Source organism: Lepisosteus oculatus, chromosome 5 (assembly GCF_040954835.1).
Source record: "Lepisosteus oculatus isolate fLepOcu1 chromosome 5, fLepOcu1.hap2, whole genome shotgun sequence".
In the NCBI taxonomy this organism is placed as follows: Eukaryota; Metazoa; Chordata; class Actinopteri; order Semionotiformes; family Lepisosteidae; genus Lepisosteus; species Lepisosteus oculatus.
In genome coordinates, this window is record NC_090700.1 from 39,495,607 (window position 1) to 39,515,342 (window position 19,736).

Sequence of the window (19,736 nt, forward strand, 5' to 3'; positions counted from 1 at the left end):
AGTGGGGTAACAGTTCGGGCTGGGGCAGGGGTTTGGGCTGTACTTGGGATTTAACCGTGTCGAAAAGTTGGGAAGCTTTGATTTCGGTGTTGATTAGTGCACAGGTTGAGCTGGGATTTGGGCTATGATTGAGTTTTAGCTTAGAATAAGTTTTGCAGTAGTCTGGGCCACTCAGGCTTGGACAGTTGACTACACCTGGGTTAGGACTGGGGCTTAGATCTGGCAGGGGTCAGAATGGGACAGTGCTGCAGTGGATACAGCTTCTGGCGCCAGATCAACTTTTGCCTGGCTTGTGAGGCTTGGATCAGCTAGGTACTCGGACAAAGGTAATGAGATCGGCTATATGCCCTTCTGTCATTTATCATAAAATGAGATAAAACCATTATTTTCTGCCTTTACTGATAAAGTATGTGTGGTTGATTAACAAATTTCTTTAGGGCTGAAGCAGTAGAGCTTTGGGCCACACTCACCGAAGGCCCTGTCACCTCCAGTGGGCCGGAGCAGTAGAGCTTTGGGGCACACTCACCGAAGGCCCTGTCACCCCCAGTGGGCTGGAGCAGTAGAGCTTTGGGGCACACTCACCGAAGGCCCTGTCACCCCCAGTGGGCTGGAGCAGTAGAGCTTTGGGGCACACTCACCGAAGGCCCTGTCACCCCCAGTGGGCTGGAGCAGTAGAGCTTTGGGCCACACTCACCGAAGGCCCTGTCACCCCCAGTGGGCTGGAGCAGTAGAGCTTTTGGGTACAGTCACCGAAGGCCCTGTCACCCCCAGTGGGCTGGAGCAGTAGAGCTTTGGGGCACAGCCACAGAAGGCCCCATCACCCCCAGTGGGCAGATGAACAGTGAGACCCCTCTGTAAACCAGAATCAGCTGGAACAAGGGGAGTCAATGGATATTGCTTGGATACTGAAGTGTGGTATCACGTAGCACCTTAAACATAAGCAGCAGGATTTAAAAATCAAATCTGACAGGAAGCCAGTGCAGGGACCTCATGATGGGAGTATCCTAGCAGCTGAATTTCCAACATATTGTAAAGGCATTAAAATAATCAATCTTAGAAAAACAAAAGAGTGAACTGGGGTTTTTTCTACAGTGTCAGACAGCACAGAATGCAGCCTGGCAATGCTTCTAAGATGTTTCTGTTTTTTTTTCCTGATATCTGTTTCTTTGCTTATGTTTCTTAAATTTGCACTGGATTAATATTTGACTTAAGGTTAAGATCAGATGCCAAGTTCAGGTTTGACTCTCACATCTATGCCTAGAATTTGGCTCAGCGTGAAGATGTCGATTCTATGTTTTTGTAAGAAATAATAAAAGCTGTCGGTTGTGGGAGGAAGAGGCAGCTTCCTCAGTGCGTTTAAGTGAGGGGAATTGAATTCTGCAGTGTGGGATTGCAATGGGCTAAGTGTGTGTTTGGCTGTCAATACAGGTCTCTTGAACGGTCTGAATATTTGCCAGAATAAGAGTTTTGACAAGTCTGTAGTTTCACATGGTGAGACAAACACAGCTGGGCTAGCAGGTGGCCGGTCGAAGGCGGCAGAGCAAAGCAAACGCAGACATGGCAGGAAAAAAAGGAACATTTCTGTGGTCCTGAAAGAAGGCACACCGGGTCCTCAGAGCTCCCCAGCTCAGGCTGTCAGATGTTTCCTTTCTGTTACACGGTATCACATGAGATTAACAGTCTGCCTTAATCTTCTTTGAAGAGCTTCCTTGGGATGTCGGCCTAGGGGCTGATATTGTTGAAGTAAAAGGATGGATTGCACTAGTTACTGTTGGGTACCTGAGCTGTGAGTGAAAAATACAACAATGAGCGCTGGTCCTGTCTGACTTTACCCAATAAACCACTGTGTATGGCAATTTTTCACCAGAGTTCAGCCAGTTGTCCTGTCCTGTGGTTTGGCAGAGCGTTTGTGTTCCCACAGTTCCCCACTTCGCACGGCGCCATGTTACTGCGCCGGCTGCTTCTGTCCTGGTTCTGCTGCTTTTAGTCTTGGCTTACCTGCGCGAGCCGCTGGGGCCGGTCACCCTGTTCTGCGAGCACCCCAGCGAGCGACGTGGGGCGGAATGTCATCCGATCCTGTCGTTCTCCGCCGCCTCGGGGGATAGGAATCCAGATGTGGTGCCTTCCGAGGCTGCGGACTCGCCATCTTTGCAGACAGTTGGCGTTAAACCGGCTGTTCATCATTGCTGCAGCCCGGGGCCCCTGGCCTGTCTCGTGCAAAAGAGGTTAAAATCCAGGATTTAAAGTATCAAGAGGGACTTGAAACATGGTTTGGCATCGTGTTCCTAGCGCATTCCTCATATGGGTCAGTTTAACAGTTTAACACCTCGGCGTCTTGCTGGTTGTCTTTTATTTAGCTCCCCCCACCCCTTCCAAACGCTTTCTAGCAGAGAGAGCTTGTTTATAGCCGGACGCAATTCTTCGACGGAGTATTTACGGTACGTTTCCAGCAGGCCACTAAGGAATGCCTGGAACGCTGTTTCAGATTTCTGTTCAAGATGTTAAAAAACAGCTAACGAGAAAGTGGAGCAGACGGTTCTTCCTCTCCCCCTGTGGCGAATGTGCGGGCCTGTTGTAGCTCAGGAATGAGACTGTTTGGGTGGTGGGTGTTCTGTCCTGTTGCACTGTACTGTCTCGGTGCTCTGACCCCTCCTGTCCTGGTTCACCCCTTTCTCTCTCTCTCTTCCCCCCCCTCCTTCTCCCTGGGCAGGTGGGGCACATGTGCGCCCAGCAGCCCCTGCAGGGAGAGCTGCTCCAGAGATGCCAACAGCTGCAGTCACGCCTCTCCACGCTCAGGATAGAGAACGAGGAGGTCAGTCCAGCACCGCAGGACCCACGGCAGATGTGTCGGCTCAGCTGCTCAAAAGAGCTTGTGTGTTAGGGAGGTTACGAGTGCATGTGTCAGCTGTGTCCCGGGTGTCTGCATTAGTACAGCACATGTGCGTGGTGCAGTTTATCATTCCAGTGCATGCACACTGTTCTCAGGTCAGGTCTATCAATGCATGACTTTGTCAAATTCAACACACTGGTTCTGTATGTAACAATCATCTTGGGTAGAATTTGCCGCAGCTTGAGAATGAAATGTGTAACATTGCTATTAAACTCAGAAATGTATGGCTGGTGTTTTTTTTCTCATTTCTTGGCTCTAACAGCTTCTGAGTGACTAAATGATAGGCAGAGCAACAGCCAGAGCCCTTGAACTCTGTCAGAGGCCCAGAGAAAAAGGAAATCCTATATTTTTTGGTTTGTTTCTCTCTGTGCAGGTAAAAAAGACCATGGAAGCCACCCTCCAGACAATCCAGGACATGGTGACCATCGAGGACTACGACGTGACCGACTGCTTCCAGTACAGCAACTCCATGGAGTCGGTGAAGTCCACCGTGTCCGAGACCTTCATGAGCAAGCCCAGCCTGGCCAAGAGGAGGGCCAACCAGCAGGAGACAGAGCAGTTCTACTTCACGGTACGGGAGACCACCTGTGTGCCTGGAACCCCTCCTGCAGCGGGTCACCCCTCTTCAGCAGCCGAGCCTGTGAGCAGCTATGCTGACTGATCTTTGGAAAGCTCCTTGTGTCCTGGGGTGGGGAGACAGCAGCAGAAGCCCCACTGTACCCCCTGTCTGAAGGATAAGGACTCTGGGTCCCATGGCCCTCTCATGAACTTCCCTTATAATAAAGTAGGTTTTGTACCTTTAGCATGAAACTCCAGGCTGTTATACGGAATTAGGGTGAGGGATGGTGTAGTGTGAATTGATGCAGTCATGGTGAAAGCTGACCTAGATACAGGCGCACACACTGCCCCCAGTCCCTCCCACGCCGAGCCGGCGGACAGACAGAGCTGCAGACGGAGGGGAGGAGAACTGGCGGACAGCGCCGGCGGCTCTCCCCTGGTCCAGCAGGTTGCGGGAGCGGATCGATTTCCCTTCAGAGTGTCAGCGTCCCAGTGGACCCGTGACTTCGCAGTTCGTGTCGGGTTCTTTTCTGAACGAGTTTACCGATGCTAGCCCTCCGAGGGCTCGCCTGGTTTTTGAAGGACCTTGGGGAGGTGAAATGTGCACTTTCCAATTTCATCAAGTTAATAAAAAAGCCATCTGTGCTCATCAGGATCAAATACAGTAGCTTTTACAAATATGGTGCATGAGCTGTTTGAGCTTTGAAAACTCCTGTATTACTAGACATTATTACCGCTTTTAAGGATCAAAAGTGATTTTAAACACACACACATACAGGCAGTGCTCCCATGAGTGTCTCATACCTGCAAGGAAGTTAAGGGAAGGATCCCCTTTTTGAGTATTGAGGATTCTGTCTAGTAAAAAGAGAGAGAAATGCCCAAAGGTTAGCTTTCATATCATCATACTCTGTTTCAAAAATGTTAAATTCAGTCCTTTAGTCTTTTTGTTCATGGTTTGTCTTTTTGTGTCACTTTTGGTTTGTCTTGTGTAGTTGGGTGAGGCATCTCAGTCCTGCATGAAAGTGTGGCTCATTGTTTCACTTTTTCAGGGACAGGCTGAGGTTGTAGGTTTCTTGGCAGAATCATGGAGGGCAGAGATCTGTCACACAGCGAAGAGGTGGTGGCAGGGAGTTAGGGGACAGGGGTGATTAGGGCTCAGGGATACTCCGCAGGGAGGGGGTATGGGGGGAATATTCATCAGAACACAGATCTTCTAGTAGGAAACCTTCACTGACTTCTTATTTTACTCTGCTGTTATCCTGTGGTCCTTCTGTCCATGCTGGGCACACCTCAAAGACACGCACGCACGCCCGCCCGCCCGCCCGCACGCTCCCTTTCCCAGGATGGGAATCCATTGAAGGGTTCGAGGACCTGTGTCGGCTGTACCACGTCTTACCGTCTCCACCGTTTTCATTTGCAGAAGCTGAAGGAGTTTCTGGAGGGCAGGAACCTGATCACTAAACTGCAAGCCAAGCACGACCTGATCCAGAAGACACTGGGAGAGAGTGAGTGGCCCGGGTGTTGTGGGAGGGTGAGTGGGTGGGTGAGTGGGGTGTTTTCTGTGTGTCTGTGGAAGGTAAGTGGTGCAGATCTAATTCACTCACACGGGCATGGAAGTTAAATCAATTTTCTCCAGTTTGCAGCTAGGTCACTTCTGCTTTTTACCGTATGATATTTTATTTGCCGTGCCTTAAGGAATGGAGTCGTGACACTAAAACATACCAGGATATATCGTGGCACTGCATGGATGTTCATCAGGGCAGGGTGTCCGGTATGGCCTGAGCAGCCCTTGTGTGTTCATCACAGCCCTGCGTCGCCACAGAAGCAGCACTGGTCCTCTGTTCCCACTCCGTAGGTTCATGACCACTCTGTTAGCAGCACGGCACACAGAGGCTGTATTGTTGAACTGGCACTGTGTGTGCTGTTTCTGTGCTGTAATTCCATGGGGCAGGAGGGGCCGCCCTGTCCTGTGTCCAAGCTCGGAACGAGTCCATCTCCAATATTCATTCCACTTGACAACATGCACGAGCAGCCTTGTTTCAGGTGCATGGCGATGGTGCTTATTTCTGCCATGATCGTGCAGTAAGGTATGGTAGGAACGTCCGTTTTAAGGCGCAGATATTGTTGGGTGTACTGGGTAGGTGTTGAGCTCTTAAGTAGAATCTTCAGCAAGCTCAGTGGTGGGATAGTGGTGAAATCAGCTGGCAAGTCTTTCTTCAGTATTCAGCATGTTCTCACTGTAGTTAACTTTACCGTTCTGGGTTTGGTCAAGTCACTTGTGGAAGTCCCCTTACTGCCTGGCCCACCTGTAGCTCTTTTCCGAACCCTGCCCTGCACCCCGATACCGCAGATGTAAGGTCTTAACCCTTATCTCTCTCTCTCCTTGTCTCGTCAGGCCAGAAGACCGACTGCTGCCTGGCCAGGTAGGTGTGGTGAAGGAAGCTAAACCTGAGAGCAAACACAAACACGCTCAGTAACGCTCACTGCCAAAAAGCCCAAGCTAGGAGCCAGGATATTTTTAGGAGTTTTTATTTTTATTTCATCTTATCTGCTGTTTAACAAACATCTGCCAAGTTTGTGGGTGTAACTCTTAGTAGTGAGCTGGATGAGAGAAATGTTTAATAGGCCAAATCCATTAAGCCCCTAAATAAAGATGTACTAATTTAGCTGGAACATGAACAAGGGAATGGTTTTTGTTACCGGAGCACCAAGGCATTCCAGAAGTGAGAATTCCAGCCCCTCTTGCCCCCGGCGTCAAATTCCATCCGGCGTGTTCTGATGGTTTTAGGATCTCTGGACAAACAAGATGTTCACTGGGAAATGGAGCGGAGTCCAGTTGCAATTTTAGTGACACAGAATATTGCAGAGATGGTTGTCATGTCTGTTTCAGACTGTTGAGGGCAGGTATTGTTCATTTTGCTACTTCAGCAGAGTGTCTGGAGTATCTCCTTTACCTGATGTCTTAGTGCTAGTTTTCTCCACAACCCACACCAGAACAAGCAGGTTTCCTGATAGGGAATGGGAGCATGGAAAACGTTTCCTTCTTTATTCACTTCAGTGTTTCCACCATATTCTGAAAGATGGATCCAGATGGGGCTTTTCCAGGCTGCACATGGTTTCAGGACAGCCTGGGTGTCACAGAATTGCTTCACTTGGGAGTAAAGGTTGTGTAATAATCAAGTGCCTTGTTTTCACTCTTGCAGCGGAAGGAGAAACTCGACAGTGAGGAAGCAGGTAATTTTCACTTCCTGCTGGCACGGCGGTGCCTCCGTGTCTGGTTGTGTGATCCAGTCCACATCCACTGCATGCAGGGGACTCTCCTCCACCCGACAGGGCACAGGTCCACCTCTCAGGTCCCCGTCAGGGGCGACAGAGGAGACCACCAGTCTAGGGTGGTGCTAGACCCTTGCAAACAAAATTAAGAATGCAGCAGGGCTTATTTTACTTAATTGTTCTTGGCCAGGGTTAGCATAGCTCACATTTATTGTTTTTTAACTTCTGTATTTGGCTTACACTTTTAGCCAATGCAGCTTAAATTTAAATCTGATTATACTAGTACTTTGGTCAAGGGCATGGCAGTAGTGTCTCACCTGGGATTCGAACTCACGTCCTTCCTGTTATGAGTCCAGAACACTGACCACTGCTCCACACTGCTGTCTGCTTCTTTGGCATAAATATTTAATTCCTGCCATCCCATAGGTCATCTCTGAGGCTGCCTGCACTGTTCTGAGACAACTGGAATGATTGATTCTCTGCATTAGCGCATAGTGACAGTACATTTAACAGTGGTGTGTTGGGATAGTAGGGTTTTCCCACTGCATGCTTCAAGAAGTCATTCTTGCTCCTGATGATCGATGATCTTATTAATTACAGACGGACACCCCATGGACAATCAATCAATTAGTGCGATTGAAGGGAGAAAAATTAGTTCTGTTGCCCAGGACAAACCTGTTAAAAAGAAAAGCTCAGGTTTTTCAAACAGACAGCCAGACAGAGACAAGTGCAATTTGGGCATTTAAGAATAACTGTTGTTTGCTCAGACTTGGTTTCCACTCAGTTTTCCCCCTGGTGAGATGCTGTCGAGTTTCTTTGGTTTTTTCTCACCCTGTAATCATCGTCCGTCATCGATTTAATTTTAGAAGATCCTTCCCTTTCCTAAAAGAAGGCTGCAGGGAAGTGCTGACCAGTAACATACTTCATGCCATCACGACATACTCATGAGCACACACACAGTCCTGCTCTGCTGCTCGGAGGGCATGAGTACTACACTGCCCCCTGGTGTTCTTCTGCACTCATGACTCCCTTCTCTGCCCTGTATGTGTGTGGAAACTATTGTCCGCAGCTTTAAGCTTGTTTGAAAATCAAAATTGAACAAATGCTTTTCTCCATCACGTATATCTGGAATAATATAACAGGAAAAGAGAAGCTTATGAAATCTTACATTCAGCATTCTGAGACGTCATTAAATGAAAGTGCAAAGGTTTTTCTTATGAAAATGTTCTGTTTAATGCATTTTGATAACCAGTTATTATTATGAAATGAATTCATTCTGGGAGCTTGAAAATAAACTGCATTGTGAAGTACCAGGTATAGAACGTGTGTGACACTTGGCTACTGACCTCGGCTAATTGAGTCAATTCCCTCTTATCCTTGTTGGTGGCAGCCAGGATCAGTATGTGAGGGGTTCATAAAAACTGTGCTCGTCTCGAAATGCCTGGGAGAAGCATCCTCTTGTTCCCAACAGTCTCCATCAAAATAGATGAGAAGTGGTCTCCTAGCAACAGTGGGCTTCTGCTGCTCTCCCCTCGGCGCCTGTTGCCATGGAAGAGTAACCAGGAAGAGGTTTTGAAATCTGGCATCCAAATTCTGTATCCCTCAGCACAGGCTATTTTTCTGTCTTAAGACCATCAGAAGAGGTGGCTCGACTCTGCTAACCTCGCGCGGCAGACATGTCTTGGGTCATTTACATCTCGGCCGTACCTGGTTTTATTTTTCTTGTGCGTTATTCCCCATCACACTTCCTGTCTGTCCCCTCTGCAGGACTCCAGCCAGGTCATCCCCCTCATGGTGGAGAGCTGCATTCGGTTCATCAGTCAGCACGGTGGGTGGGGCTCTCCTGGTGGGTGGGGCTGGGGGGGGGTTCCAAAGGAGTTATGCTCATATCAAAAGCGAGACTCCCTGTTTATTCCTTTCCCCCCCAAAAAAAATTTGTGAGTCTCCCAAGTGGCTCAGCCTTAAATTGCGCACCTCTACAGAGCCTGTTCTCTGTAGTCTAGTCACTAGCTGACCGTGACCAGTTTTCACGGTTGGCTGAGCACTGCTGAGGAAGAGGGGGATAAGTCCAGCCAGGACGTTCTCAGCTCTGGGAGACGCAGCGCAGCCTGAAGTCTGGCGAATAGTGTACTCCTTGGTTTGATGTTTTGTGGCCTGCTGTATCTGCAAATGCATAGGAGATGAAGCTCTCCTTGGGAGCAGGGTGTGAGCACAGGTGCTCTAACACGGCCTCCCCAGGGTAGCAGCTCTGCTCTCACATGGCTCTGGGGCTCTGACGCCGCAGGGGAGCTGCGTGTGGGGAGGGGGTACACATTCTCAAGGACAAGAAGGGAGGAAGAGCAGGGTTGGTGTTGCCCTAATGTTCCAGAGGGCATGCTAAAGCGTACTAGAGCACGTGTGTTCTCTTGTGCCGATGTTCCAGAACGCGTACTAGAACATGTGTGTTCTCTTGTGCTGATGTTCCAGAACGTGTACTAGAGCACTCCTGTTCTTGTGCCGATGTTCCAGAACGCGTACTAGAGCACGTGTGTTCTCTTGTTCTGTCCTCACGCAGGTCTGCAGCATGAAGGCATCTTCAGAGTCTCGGGGTCACAGGTGGAAGTCAACGACATTAAGAACGCCTTCGAAAGAGGTGAGGTTTTTTTCACACTTGAAATGATAAAGCTCTTTTAAAACTGCTGTCAGGCACTCTCTTGTTATGTAGTTCTGTGGAATTAAAGAGGACAGGCCAGTACCAGTGCATCTTCTTTGATATGTAACAATTCTGATAAAACACCTGGTATTTTATCTGTTTGTTCAAACAAATGACCACCTTTTCTAAACTTTGTAATTGGTTTGTAAACGGAGTGAATCATTTTTGCCATGATCCACATCAAGTGACAATGTGTATTTGGAAATAGATTTTTTAAGGAGTACATATGCTTACCTTAATTCTGTAATTAATTTTCAATAACATCAATGTTTTGATAAATAAAGGTGTTATTCTTCGTGATGAACTAACTACTTAAAGCCTACCTGAAGTGCCTGTAAACTGCAGGGTACTGCGATAACAGAATAAAAGCAACATATCAATATTGTTGTTTTTAGGCTCAGAGAAGACAAATTCTGAAACGTCCCCTAACAAAGCACGGGGCCTTTTAAAGACTTTTCATTTGCAAGGGGTATGGCAAAAACAGAAGGGTGGTTATAAAAGCAGCAGCCTGTAATTATACGACAGGCTGCTCAGATCACAGAGAGTGAGCCGCTGAACAGTCTGGCTGTCTGCTTGTCACCGCAGGAGAGGATCCGCTGGCCGGAGACCAGAATGACCATGACCTGGACTCCATTGCCGGCGTGCTGAAGCTCTACTTCAGAGGCCTGGAGAACACCCTCTTCCCGAAGGAAGTCTTCCACGACCTCATTTCCTGTGTTTGTAAGCATATGGGCCTTTTATTATTAGCACGTCCCGTGCAGCCCTGCTTTTTGTTTCGTTTTGTTCTTGTTTCTGCACCGCCCCTTCCTGGACAAGGCAGGATATTGCTGCTACAGTGCAAAAGAGAGCCCTTGGAATGAACCAGTCTGTGGAGACCCTGGAGTCAGCCCACAGTATATACAATGGGCCTGACTCCCAAGTGGAGTTAAACTCGGGAGTCTTCAAGACAAAGCAGGAGGTGCCTCTTTGCTTAGAGAGCTGTCCTGCCGCAGGGAGCAGGCAGTTCACCTTGCTGTTCAGTGACAGTGGGGCCGCAGTTCACCTTGCTGTTCAGTGACAGTGGGGCCGCAGTTCACCTTGCTGTTCAGTGACAGTGGGGCCGCAGTTCACCTTGCTGTTCAGTGACAGTGGGGCCGCAGTTCACCTTGCTGTTCAGTGACAGTGGGGCCGCAGTTCACCTTGCTGTTCAGTGACAGTGGGGCCGCAGTTCACCTTGCTGTTCAGTGACAGTGGGGCCGCAGTTCACCTTGCTGTTCAGTGACAGTGGGGCCGCAGTTCACCTTGCTGTTCAGTGACAGTGGGGCCGCAGTTCACCTTGCTGTTCAGCTGACAGTGGGGCCGCAGTTCACCTTGCTGTTCAGCTGACAGTGGGGCCGCAGTTCACCTTGCTGTTCAGCTGACAGTGGGGCCGCAGTTCACCTTGTTGTTCAGCTGACAGTGGGGCCGCAGTTCACTTTGTTGCTGAGTCTGATAGTCAGTCTAATGGCCTGCTTTCATTTGCAAGCTTACATTCTTATATTGGTAGTCATTTACAATTCAGGAAGCTATGAATGGAGGCTAGGGAGAGAACAATACAGTGTGAATGAACTACTGCTGGAGAGCTGCATAAACCTGTCATAAACTGGTGATGACTTCATCTTTTAAGTTTCGTCAGTCTGAAGCACTCCACTGCACGAGAGTGGAAAGTGACTAATTTTGTTGCTTTCTTTTGTGTTTTCCTCCCTTGCGCTCTTTTCTAGCTCTGGAAAACCCCCAGGACAGAGCTGTGCACATCCGCAAAGTCCTGCTGTCCCTTCCCACCTCCACACTGGTCGTCATGAGATACCTGTTCGCCTTCCTCAACCAGTGAGTGCGCCGTGTTCGCCAGCCGGGACCGGCGGCTCATTGTGGCCGTGCCCTGGACAGACCTGGGCCTGTAGCAGGAACAGCTGGCTACACTGTGGCTACTCAGTTACTGTATGTTCAAGGTCACAGAAGCTGGATTGGTGTCACATTGTAGCCTTCCGCTGTAATGACCCATTGAGCGCTCTGTCACGCTACTGTAGCATGTCCTGCTCATTCCCCAGCTTGCTCACCTGTGAAGGCCTGTGTTGAAACATTGTGTCTACCACGTTAAACCACAGTTTCACCCTGCTGCCATTCCTTTTAGTCTGCCTGGCGCACTCTTGACTTCAGTATTTTTTTATTATTATTATTTTTATGATTTTTTAATGATTATTATTTTTACAAGCATGAAGCCTTTTTTTTGCTTCTGCTCATCATTCCGTGTTCTTGCAGAATCATAAAACCCATTTTGTCACAAACGTGTCGCAGGTCATTTTCTAAAATCCGATCAAGCGAGCGCTCTCCAAGCTCTGGAGGCTCTGGTCCTGAGCAGGGGACGAGTTCTCTGCGCCAGCCAGCAGTCTTTCAGAGTAGCGGCCTGTTGTACAGCTGGTATCAACAGGATGCAGACCCGTCACGCGTAGCGGGTCGGTCCTGGGTGCTAGGACAGGGTGCTGGAGACTCGAATCCCCTGTTTTGTCCAGACCTGGGGAATCCCAAGAAATGGCAGTGAAAATCGTAAGGAAGAACCACACATCTGTGGCAGTAAAACAGTCCAAATGAAATCCAGATGAGCAGACCGGGGTAATTAGAAGCCTGACTTGTTACTGTCCAGGACGGGCGCATAAATTCTTCTTTAATTTAATGATTTGGCTCAACAGGAGCAGTACAGTGATTCCCCCACCACAGCCCTCACCACCACGCACACACACCCTTCCTCTCTGATCTCAGGTTTCCTGTGTGACCTGACGGAGGACAAAGCGGGGGTATCTCAAGAGGGGGTCAGTGCTCCCAGGACAGTCTGGCCAGCACGGCCACAGACAGAGGCAGAGAGAAAAGCAGGGCGGTTGCTGCTGTAAAATAAACCAGCTGTGATGGAGAGTGTTCTATCTCCCTGGAATCCAGACTGGATTGTTTCTTAGTTCTGATGCATAATACAGCTCTGACATTACAGGCCAGGTTGTTTAAAGTAAAAAGCACCTGATAGAAATACAGGAATCGTGCATTATAGTTTTAAAATAAATACTCGTGAAGCCTATATAAATACGCATGCATCTGTTGACATTAAGTATTGGCACGCTTTGTGTGTCTAGAATATTGCCGATCACAGCTTTTTTCATGTGCAGTAGGAGGTTGTAGAATGCAAGAGAAGGAGCACCAGTGAACTTGCTAACGGAAGATAATGTACTTGGTGCTGACATTGAAGTAAACAGCTGCAGACAGATGTGTACATGTTCAGGTGTTATTTGTCATCCATATTGAAGGATATTGAGGTGTAAGTCGTGCTGGCCTGCAGAGCAGTGAAGTGTGTACATACGTTTCCTGGTGGTTTAAAAGCATTGACATGGCGTTCTGTGTCTGTACACGTTCAGCCTGTCTCAGTACAGCGAGGACAACATGATGGACCCCTACAACCTGGCCATCTGCTTCGGCCCCACGCTGATGTCGGTGCCCGATGGGCATGACCAGGTCTCCTGCCAGGCGCACGTCAACGAGCTGATCAAGACCATCATCAGCCACCACGAGGGCATCTTCCCTGGACCCCGCGAGTTGGAGGGGCCTCTGTATGACCGAGGGGGCGCCGCCGAGGAGTACTGGTCAGTGGGGTTATCGCATCTGGGGTGGGGTCCTTATTTCTGCAATGCGGGCAGCGCTGCGGGCACCGTGACCACTCCACAGCAACTGAGTCCGATGGGAGGGTTGCCTGGAGCCGGCAGGGAGCTTGCAGCCCCGGCACGCTTGCTCACTGGGAGCGAGCAGGGTTTGATGAGCACAGTTTAATACAGTATGTCCCGGGTGGTTCTGTGGTGCAGGCATTCTGTAATAACATAGCTGACTAGCTGTCATGAGGCCAGCTGTGCCCGGAGTCTTCTGTAAATGCATCTAGGGCATCTTTTATCAGGTGGTAGGGAGGAATCCTTGGCTTCTTGGACTGGGACTTCTGGGTTAATAGACCGCAGGAAACTGCCAGGGATGTTCAAAAATAGGTCGAAGCTGACAGGTTCTTTAACCTTCCCCACAGTGAGGTCACCCTAGTGTTGTAAATCTGAGATGAGATCCGTGTGTGAAGAGGGTCACAGCAGGGTTTGAACTAAAGCAGGTAGGGTTTAAATGACACCGTTTGGTTTTACAACAGTCTGGACTGTATTCAGCAACTGAATAACTCCCCAGAGATTGTGACAGTTAGGGGAATGACTATATTCTGGCCATTCAGGATTCCTGTATGAAAGTGTCTTTTCTGAGCTCGAGTATTTTCCTTGTGACCGTGATCATATCTTGCTGGGTTTTGATTGCAACTTCCGAGCCGCGGGGTGGAGACTGAGAAGGGAGGCTCTAGAGAGCAGAGGGGATTTTTGAAAAGCTTCCAAGCTGAGTTTTCTGTACAGTATTTCCTAAACTGGCATGTTTAAAGACGTGTTTTGTATTAGAGATTTTTCTGAGCTTTTAACCCTCCCCACCGTTAAGGTCCATATAGGGAGGTGAAAGAAGAAGGAAAGAGGGAGAGAAAAACAAGAAGAAACTCAGTTTCTTAAAATGTGCCTTTCATTCTTCCTGAGGATAAAACATTATCTGCTAGTCTGCTGCTGTGTAACTTGTTCATTCAGTGTAAATTACAAAAATCCCTGCCATTTCAGAAAAGGACATTTCGTCCAACCAAGATTAATGATTTTCAGTCGTAGACATTGAAATCCGCTTAGAATGGAAACACCTGAGTCGTTTCTGGGAAGTATTAGTGTACCCTGTGTCACTAATGCTTTAATTCACTAGAATAGCTAAACCACCACTTGTAAGCATGAGATTGAAGAATGATATGATGGACAATTCTCTTTTAACAATTATTAGTTAAATTAAGGGTGCTTCAGCTGAAGGATGTTAGGATTTCTGCCTGCACATCCACCGTTACGTTTGCCAGATTTCTGTTTTACTTTGACGAACAATTAAAGGTTGTCAACACGCATGAACTGTCAAAAAAACAATAACAGTCGGATTTGCTTTCTTAATTCTGACTCGCCTTTAAATGCTCTTAGAGCAGTCTGGTAAGGCGGAGATCAGAGGGCTCCCTGATGGTGTTCGTGCTGCCCTCTCCGAACCTGCCGACTCCCAGAAACAACTGTCCCGGGGGGGCTGCTCAGAGAGGACAGGGGAGGAAGAGGAAGGAGGATTGCAGAGTTGCCTTCCTCTGGCGGACGAGGGGCTCTGGGAACGAGAGAGAGAGGAGCTGGGCTTCACAGCAGGAGCACCCCTGTGGAGGCGCCGGCAGCTCAGTTTTCCACATCAACACCCTGCAGGGGTTCAGGCTCGGAGGCCAGCGCTGCACAGGTCGTGTGAGCTCACGGAAGAGGATTCGGGGGAGGGCCTCAGTGAAGCTCTTTCATGTCTTCCCCCCCTGCGTTGTTCTGCTTCTCTTCAAAGAAGACGTAAGAACATAAGGCTGCCGACGAGAGGAGGCCAGTCGACCCATCTGTCCCGCCTGGTTAAACAACAACAAGTTGTTTCCAACTCAGTGTTCTTCTTGCATGCAAAAAACACCTCAAAGGTCAGTTTCTCCATTACACAAGAGGAGTTTACTTCCCCGCAAAGCGGCTGCTCTTACTTTGGCAAAGAAAATGTTTTCAAGCTCTTACAGGTGACAAAATCCCTTCAGGTTCAGGTGTTCAGTGCGAACACTTATTTTTCCTGATGCAACACACGCTGCAGTAGTCCAGCACAGGAAGTAAAGCTGTATTCCACTAAGAGACTGGTCCTCTTGTCAGTCAGCGTTTCGTGGCACTCGTAGAGGTTAATTCCATGCTGGAACGCAGAAGGACGAAAAAACAGCACGTCTGGGCTGTGGAGCCTCTTCGGACAGGAGGGAGAGAGAGCAGCAACATGAGGCCAAGGAGAACAAAGGGAAGAGCTTGTGAGAGCAGGCCCAGCAGGTGAGAGAGTGTCCAGACGGAAGGAAATCTGGGAGACGGATTCCAGGAGAATTGTGAAGAGTCGAAATCTCTGGAACGGAACGGTTTAAAAGGAAATTAGCCAATCAATGAGGAAGGTGTGATCCTGATTTGAGCATAAGTTTGGCATCTGATGTCTGTCTGGAATCCCTGTGAAAGTATGCAGACGGTGATGCTTCTCTGCTCATAAGGGATTTGGGGCGATGTGCACCGACACGCAGAGCCTCTGCCTCCTGTCTGAGCTTAAACAGTGGGGATCCTAACTGTGAAGAGCGGACAGGGCGGACAGTTTTATGAATCTGACAAATTTAACACGGTTTAGCTCACTTTAAAAGCGCCTGGAGAGGATGAAGAACTGGGCATTGTTTTCTGGAGACTGCTCTGCACAGCTTCCCCAACCTTGCCTGAACGGTACCGAGCCCAGAATAAAAATTGGGGCAGCCATGCCTAATGCTCCAGTGTCCCCTGGCTCTGTGGTGGCCATTTCCCTTAACACTCCCTTGAACAGCAATGCATACTGTATGTGCAGCAATGGCCGCAGGTCCAGAAACAGCTCTCCCCTTGCTATGTGTACCACACACAGTATCTGACTGAGAAAAGCCAGTAAATCCCTGGATATTGTTGTAACCAAACAAATTTCACATTTCCTAGGTTGTTTTGAAGAATTTGCATGATCATATATCTCCCAGCATCCTACTTTTCTGACCAGTACTGTAAGTCTTATTACTGGACCTAATTGGAAAATATGAGGCAGAATTACCTGACACTTGTACATCTTCCTGTACGCTGACAGCAACAGCCTGTTTTTGTTCTTAGAACCACGACTTAGTGGCACTTGTTGACGTTCTAGGCAAAAATTCCAATCCGATAGGAAACGTCACCTGATTGTACAGCTCTCGAGAGTGCGTCTGCAAGGAGATTCGGGGAAAGAGAGAAACGGATCTTCTGGTAAATAAGGAGGTTTTGAACACCGGTCTTGCACAGCTGGTCAGAGCCGTCAGGAAGTGCGCGTGAAGAAAGGGTTTCAGTCGTTCCCGGCGTCGCAAAGGGCTCGCACCTGGGCGCCGCCCCCCGTCCTGAACCTGGGCTCTCGTTGTGTTTTGCAGTGACAGCCCCCACAGCGAGCCGCCCACGGCAGACGATTCCGTGCCGGACACGGTCTCCGAGAAGCACAACAGCGAAGATGGTGAGTGGGGGCCGAGCTGCAGCAGGGAGCCAAGGGCTGCTAACGGGCCGCGTCGCACTCTCGCGCCAGCGCCGTCTTCCACCGCGAAACACTGAGGCACGACTAGCAATAAGACCCCACAGGCCAGGACGGGTCCTTTCCTTGCGTGCGCAAACTTCCTTCTGGACTGCTCCTCCGCTCTCGCCCTGCGCCGTTGTTTCTTCTCCTTGCATGGCGGCAGCGGTGAAGTCGGGGGTCCCTTTCTAACCTGGGGTGCTTGTCGGTTTCAGAGTCAGAGCCCATCGAGGCCATTGCCAAGTTCGACTACTCGGGGCGCACAGCCCGGGAGCTGTCCTTCAAGAAGGGGGCGTCTCTGCTGCTGTACCAGCGCGCCTCCAATGACTGGTGGGAGGGGCGGCACAATGGCGTGGACGGGCTGGTCCCTCACCAGTACATCGTGGTCCAGGACATGTGAGTTGAGCCTGTCGGAGCCCACTGGGCCTGGAACGTAGTCCCCGTCTCCATAGGGATAAGAAGGCTGACAGTACAAGGCGGCACTCTGGATCGGATGCAGTAGTCCAGCAACAGGCCCAGTGAGACCCACAGCCCAGGGCGCTCTCTAGGGCTCTCTTTAACACCTCAGTGTTTATAGATGTGGGAGGGAGAGCAGCCGTTTGACCCCATCAATCTTGATCTCGGGGAATGACCACCACTCAGCCCTCCTGCCCGAAACCAATCAGCCTGGTCCTCAAGACCTGTGCAAGACCTTCCTCCTGCTCGTGCTTTCTCCAGCAGCCTCCTGGTCCTCCTGGGGGTTCGTGCTGCTTGCCTGCCATGTCTTGTGACAATTGAGGAGTTAAAGATAACTCAACAATTGCACAGGCTTGTGGTTGTCCAATCAAACCCCCCACCCCTTGTTTGTCCATCACAGCCTCGAACCCAGACCACGCCAGCTTCCGTTTATCCCCCGGAGCTGAGTGGAGTGCTATCTCCAGGATACTTCCCTACCAGATACATCGTCTGTATCTGGGCTTAAACCCATGAGCCTCTGGTGATGGGTCTGGAGCACTAACCTCTACTCCACACTGCCCTCTCCAGGACACACAAGGCCTCTCTCCTCTTTTTTTCCTGTCTGCGTGTGTAGAGGTAGAAAGAGCTTGTGTTGCAGGAAAGTACACTGGCTGACTTTTCACAGCAAGGGATATTTATCTACACCTTTTGGATTTGCTTCATTGTCGGCCTCTGGAAACATTTGAAAACGTTCAGTTCAAAGCATGTATCCTCCTTAGCATTAAGGTGTGACACTATACTGTTAGCTCTGCGTGATGTTTTTTTATACGGCTGTTTTTTATGTTATTAATTTGCTCGTGTTCCACTGACACGCGAAAATACAGCACAGACAAATCAGTCGGTCAGATTCCAGACGACCAAAACATGTCCATCTGCAATCTTCTGTTATTGGGTTCATCTTTTCAAAGTCTTTGCCATTACGATAAGGCAAATATGCATTCTTTTTTTTTGGGAAAGGTTTAGGCTTTTCAAAACTGGCTGTGTCCTGTCTCGAGGAAAGTGAAAAAAGGTCGTGCTCTTCTTTTTTTTCTCTGCTTGATACTGTAGATAGCTTTGTTCAGAAAAAATACAAGCTCGCTGCTGACCAGGACTGTGTGGGGACTGTGCTTAGTTGTCAGAGTGGCTGCTTTTCACACGGGATTTACTGACAGCAAGGCTAGTGTAAAATTAGGGGACGTTTTAAAGGGCCGTTGAAGTAAAACTCTGTGTAAATCAGGAATTAGTGCTGTCTCTCTCGCCTGCTCCACACCACCCTTGGCAGGAGTTAAAGCTGGGGAGCCATATCGGGGGTGATTTACAAAAGGCAGGGCTGCCCCAGGCCACCAGCGAGGTCACTGTCCCGCCTGGGTGTCTTGACTCACCGTGGCTCTCCCGCTGTGCTCCGCTCTGTCTCTGTGCCACAGGGAGGACGGGTTCACCGAGCGGTCGAGCCCCAAGGCCGAGCTGGAGGTGGCGTCGGAGGTGCCGCCGCCGCCGGAGGAGAAGGTGTCCACCAGGGGCAGTGTGAGCTCGCCCACAGGAGGCCACGTGGCGGATATCTACCTGGCCAACCTCAACAAGTACGAGACGCGGAGAGTGCTGAAGCCATCCCTTTCCTTTCCTAATGCATTCACAGGTCCTCTGGAGTGTCTCATCTTCTCCCCTGTTCTCTCATTAGGTTGAGGCAGCGGCCAGAGGCAGGGGGCATCCGGAGGTCTTTTCGGACGACTGAGGGGCTGGCCGAGGGATCCCCAGGGGCCACAGCCGGAATCCGGGCCACCTCCATGCCCGCTGGCAGCTTGCCCAAAGAGGGGCCGGACAAGAGGCCCGTGAGCGCGCACAGTGTGCTCAACTCCATCACCCGCCACTCCTCCCTGAAGAGCAAGGTGGAGAGCCCGCAGTTCCGCAAGGCCGCCACCGCAGGGCGCTCTAAGAGCTTCAGCAACCACCGGCCCCTGGACCCCGAAGTCATTGCGCAGGTAGAGCACAGCTCCCAGGTGTGCATCCCCGATTTACTGGTTCGGTCAAAGCTCCTCCTGCTCGGCTGTGTGCTGCTTGGCGAGAAGCAGGCTCTGTTGTTCTGTGTGTAGGTTTGGAATCGGATACGTCCGACCAAACTCCAGAAATAACGAGTGGTTTTCCATCTAAAACAGCTTGGAATGTAATAAATGAAAAGGAGCAGGCTTCGTGTGTTCCTGTGGTTCATCGCATGCGGCTGTGAAAAGCACAGCTACCAGGACCGGACTGATACCCCTCTTGTCCAAACCCTTGGCTTGAGCTCGTGGTCCGCGGATGCTATCGGTGCACAGGTTACAGCCAGTGCCACAGAGTGGTGACTGTGCCCTTTTCAGCAAGCGAGACCATGACCTTTCGTTCTGCCCAGACAGTAGCCTGAGAAGACAGATAATTTATGCTGCACTAGGGCTTTTCAGACTGCCTGGTGCTGGGCCTCACGCTGCTCAGCCCCTTGATTTGTAATTCTCTGAAACCCAATAGTTAGCTGGCATCTTTCACCGCGGACCTCGTCACATTTCAGACATCAGTCACGCGGTCCTGTCCTGTGCTGGTAGTGTGGGCTTTATTCAGGCCCCTGCGCACCTAAAAGGTGTGTTCTGCTATTAATAATTT

At 49.8% G+C, this 19,736-nt stretch overlaps 1 protein-coding gene across 6 annotated transcripts in view; it reads left to right on the plus strand.

Annotated features, from left to right (window-relative positions):
* The window catches only part of srgap2 (SLIT-ROBO Rho GTPase activating protein 2), a 98,417-nt gene that overhangs the window by 73,431 nt on the left and 5,250 nt on the right, over nucleotides 1-19,736 (plus strand). For 4 of the 6 annotated variants that reach the window (XM_069190381.1, XM_069190382.1, XM_069190385.1 and 1 more), the window contains 14 exons: nucleotides 2,711-2,812; nucleotides 3,264-3,461; nucleotides 4,869-4,953; nucleotides 5,844-5,871; nucleotides 6,652-6,682; nucleotides 8,489-8,549; nucleotides 9,276-9,353; nucleotides 9,999-10,133; nucleotides 11,153-11,258; nucleotides 12,830-13,054; nucleotides 16,501-16,580; nucleotides 16,850-17,030; nucleotides 18,533-18,688; nucleotides 18,787-19,105. In XM_069190381.1, the coding sequence (XP_069046482.1) occupies nucleotides 2,711-2,812; nucleotides 3,264-3,461; nucleotides 4,869-4,953; nucleotides 5,844-5,871; nucleotides 6,652-6,682; nucleotides 8,489-8,549; nucleotides 9,276-9,353; nucleotides 9,999-10,133; nucleotides 11,153-11,258; nucleotides 12,830-13,054; nucleotides 16,501-16,580; nucleotides 16,850-17,030; nucleotides 18,533-18,688; nucleotides 18,787-19,105 (1,785 nt within the window). The remainder of the gene's footprint in view (nucleotides 1-2,710; nucleotides 2,813-3,263; nucleotides 3,462-4,868; nucleotides 4,954-5,843; nucleotides 5,872-6,651; nucleotides 6,683-8,488; nucleotides 8,550-9,275; nucleotides 9,354-9,998; nucleotides 10,134-11,152; nucleotides 11,259-12,829; nucleotides 13,055-16,500; nucleotides 16,581-16,849; nucleotides 17,031-18,532; nucleotides 18,689-18,786; nucleotides 19,106-19,736) is intronic. The other 2 variants (XM_069190383.1, XM_069190386.1) reach the window with 2 other exon arrangements.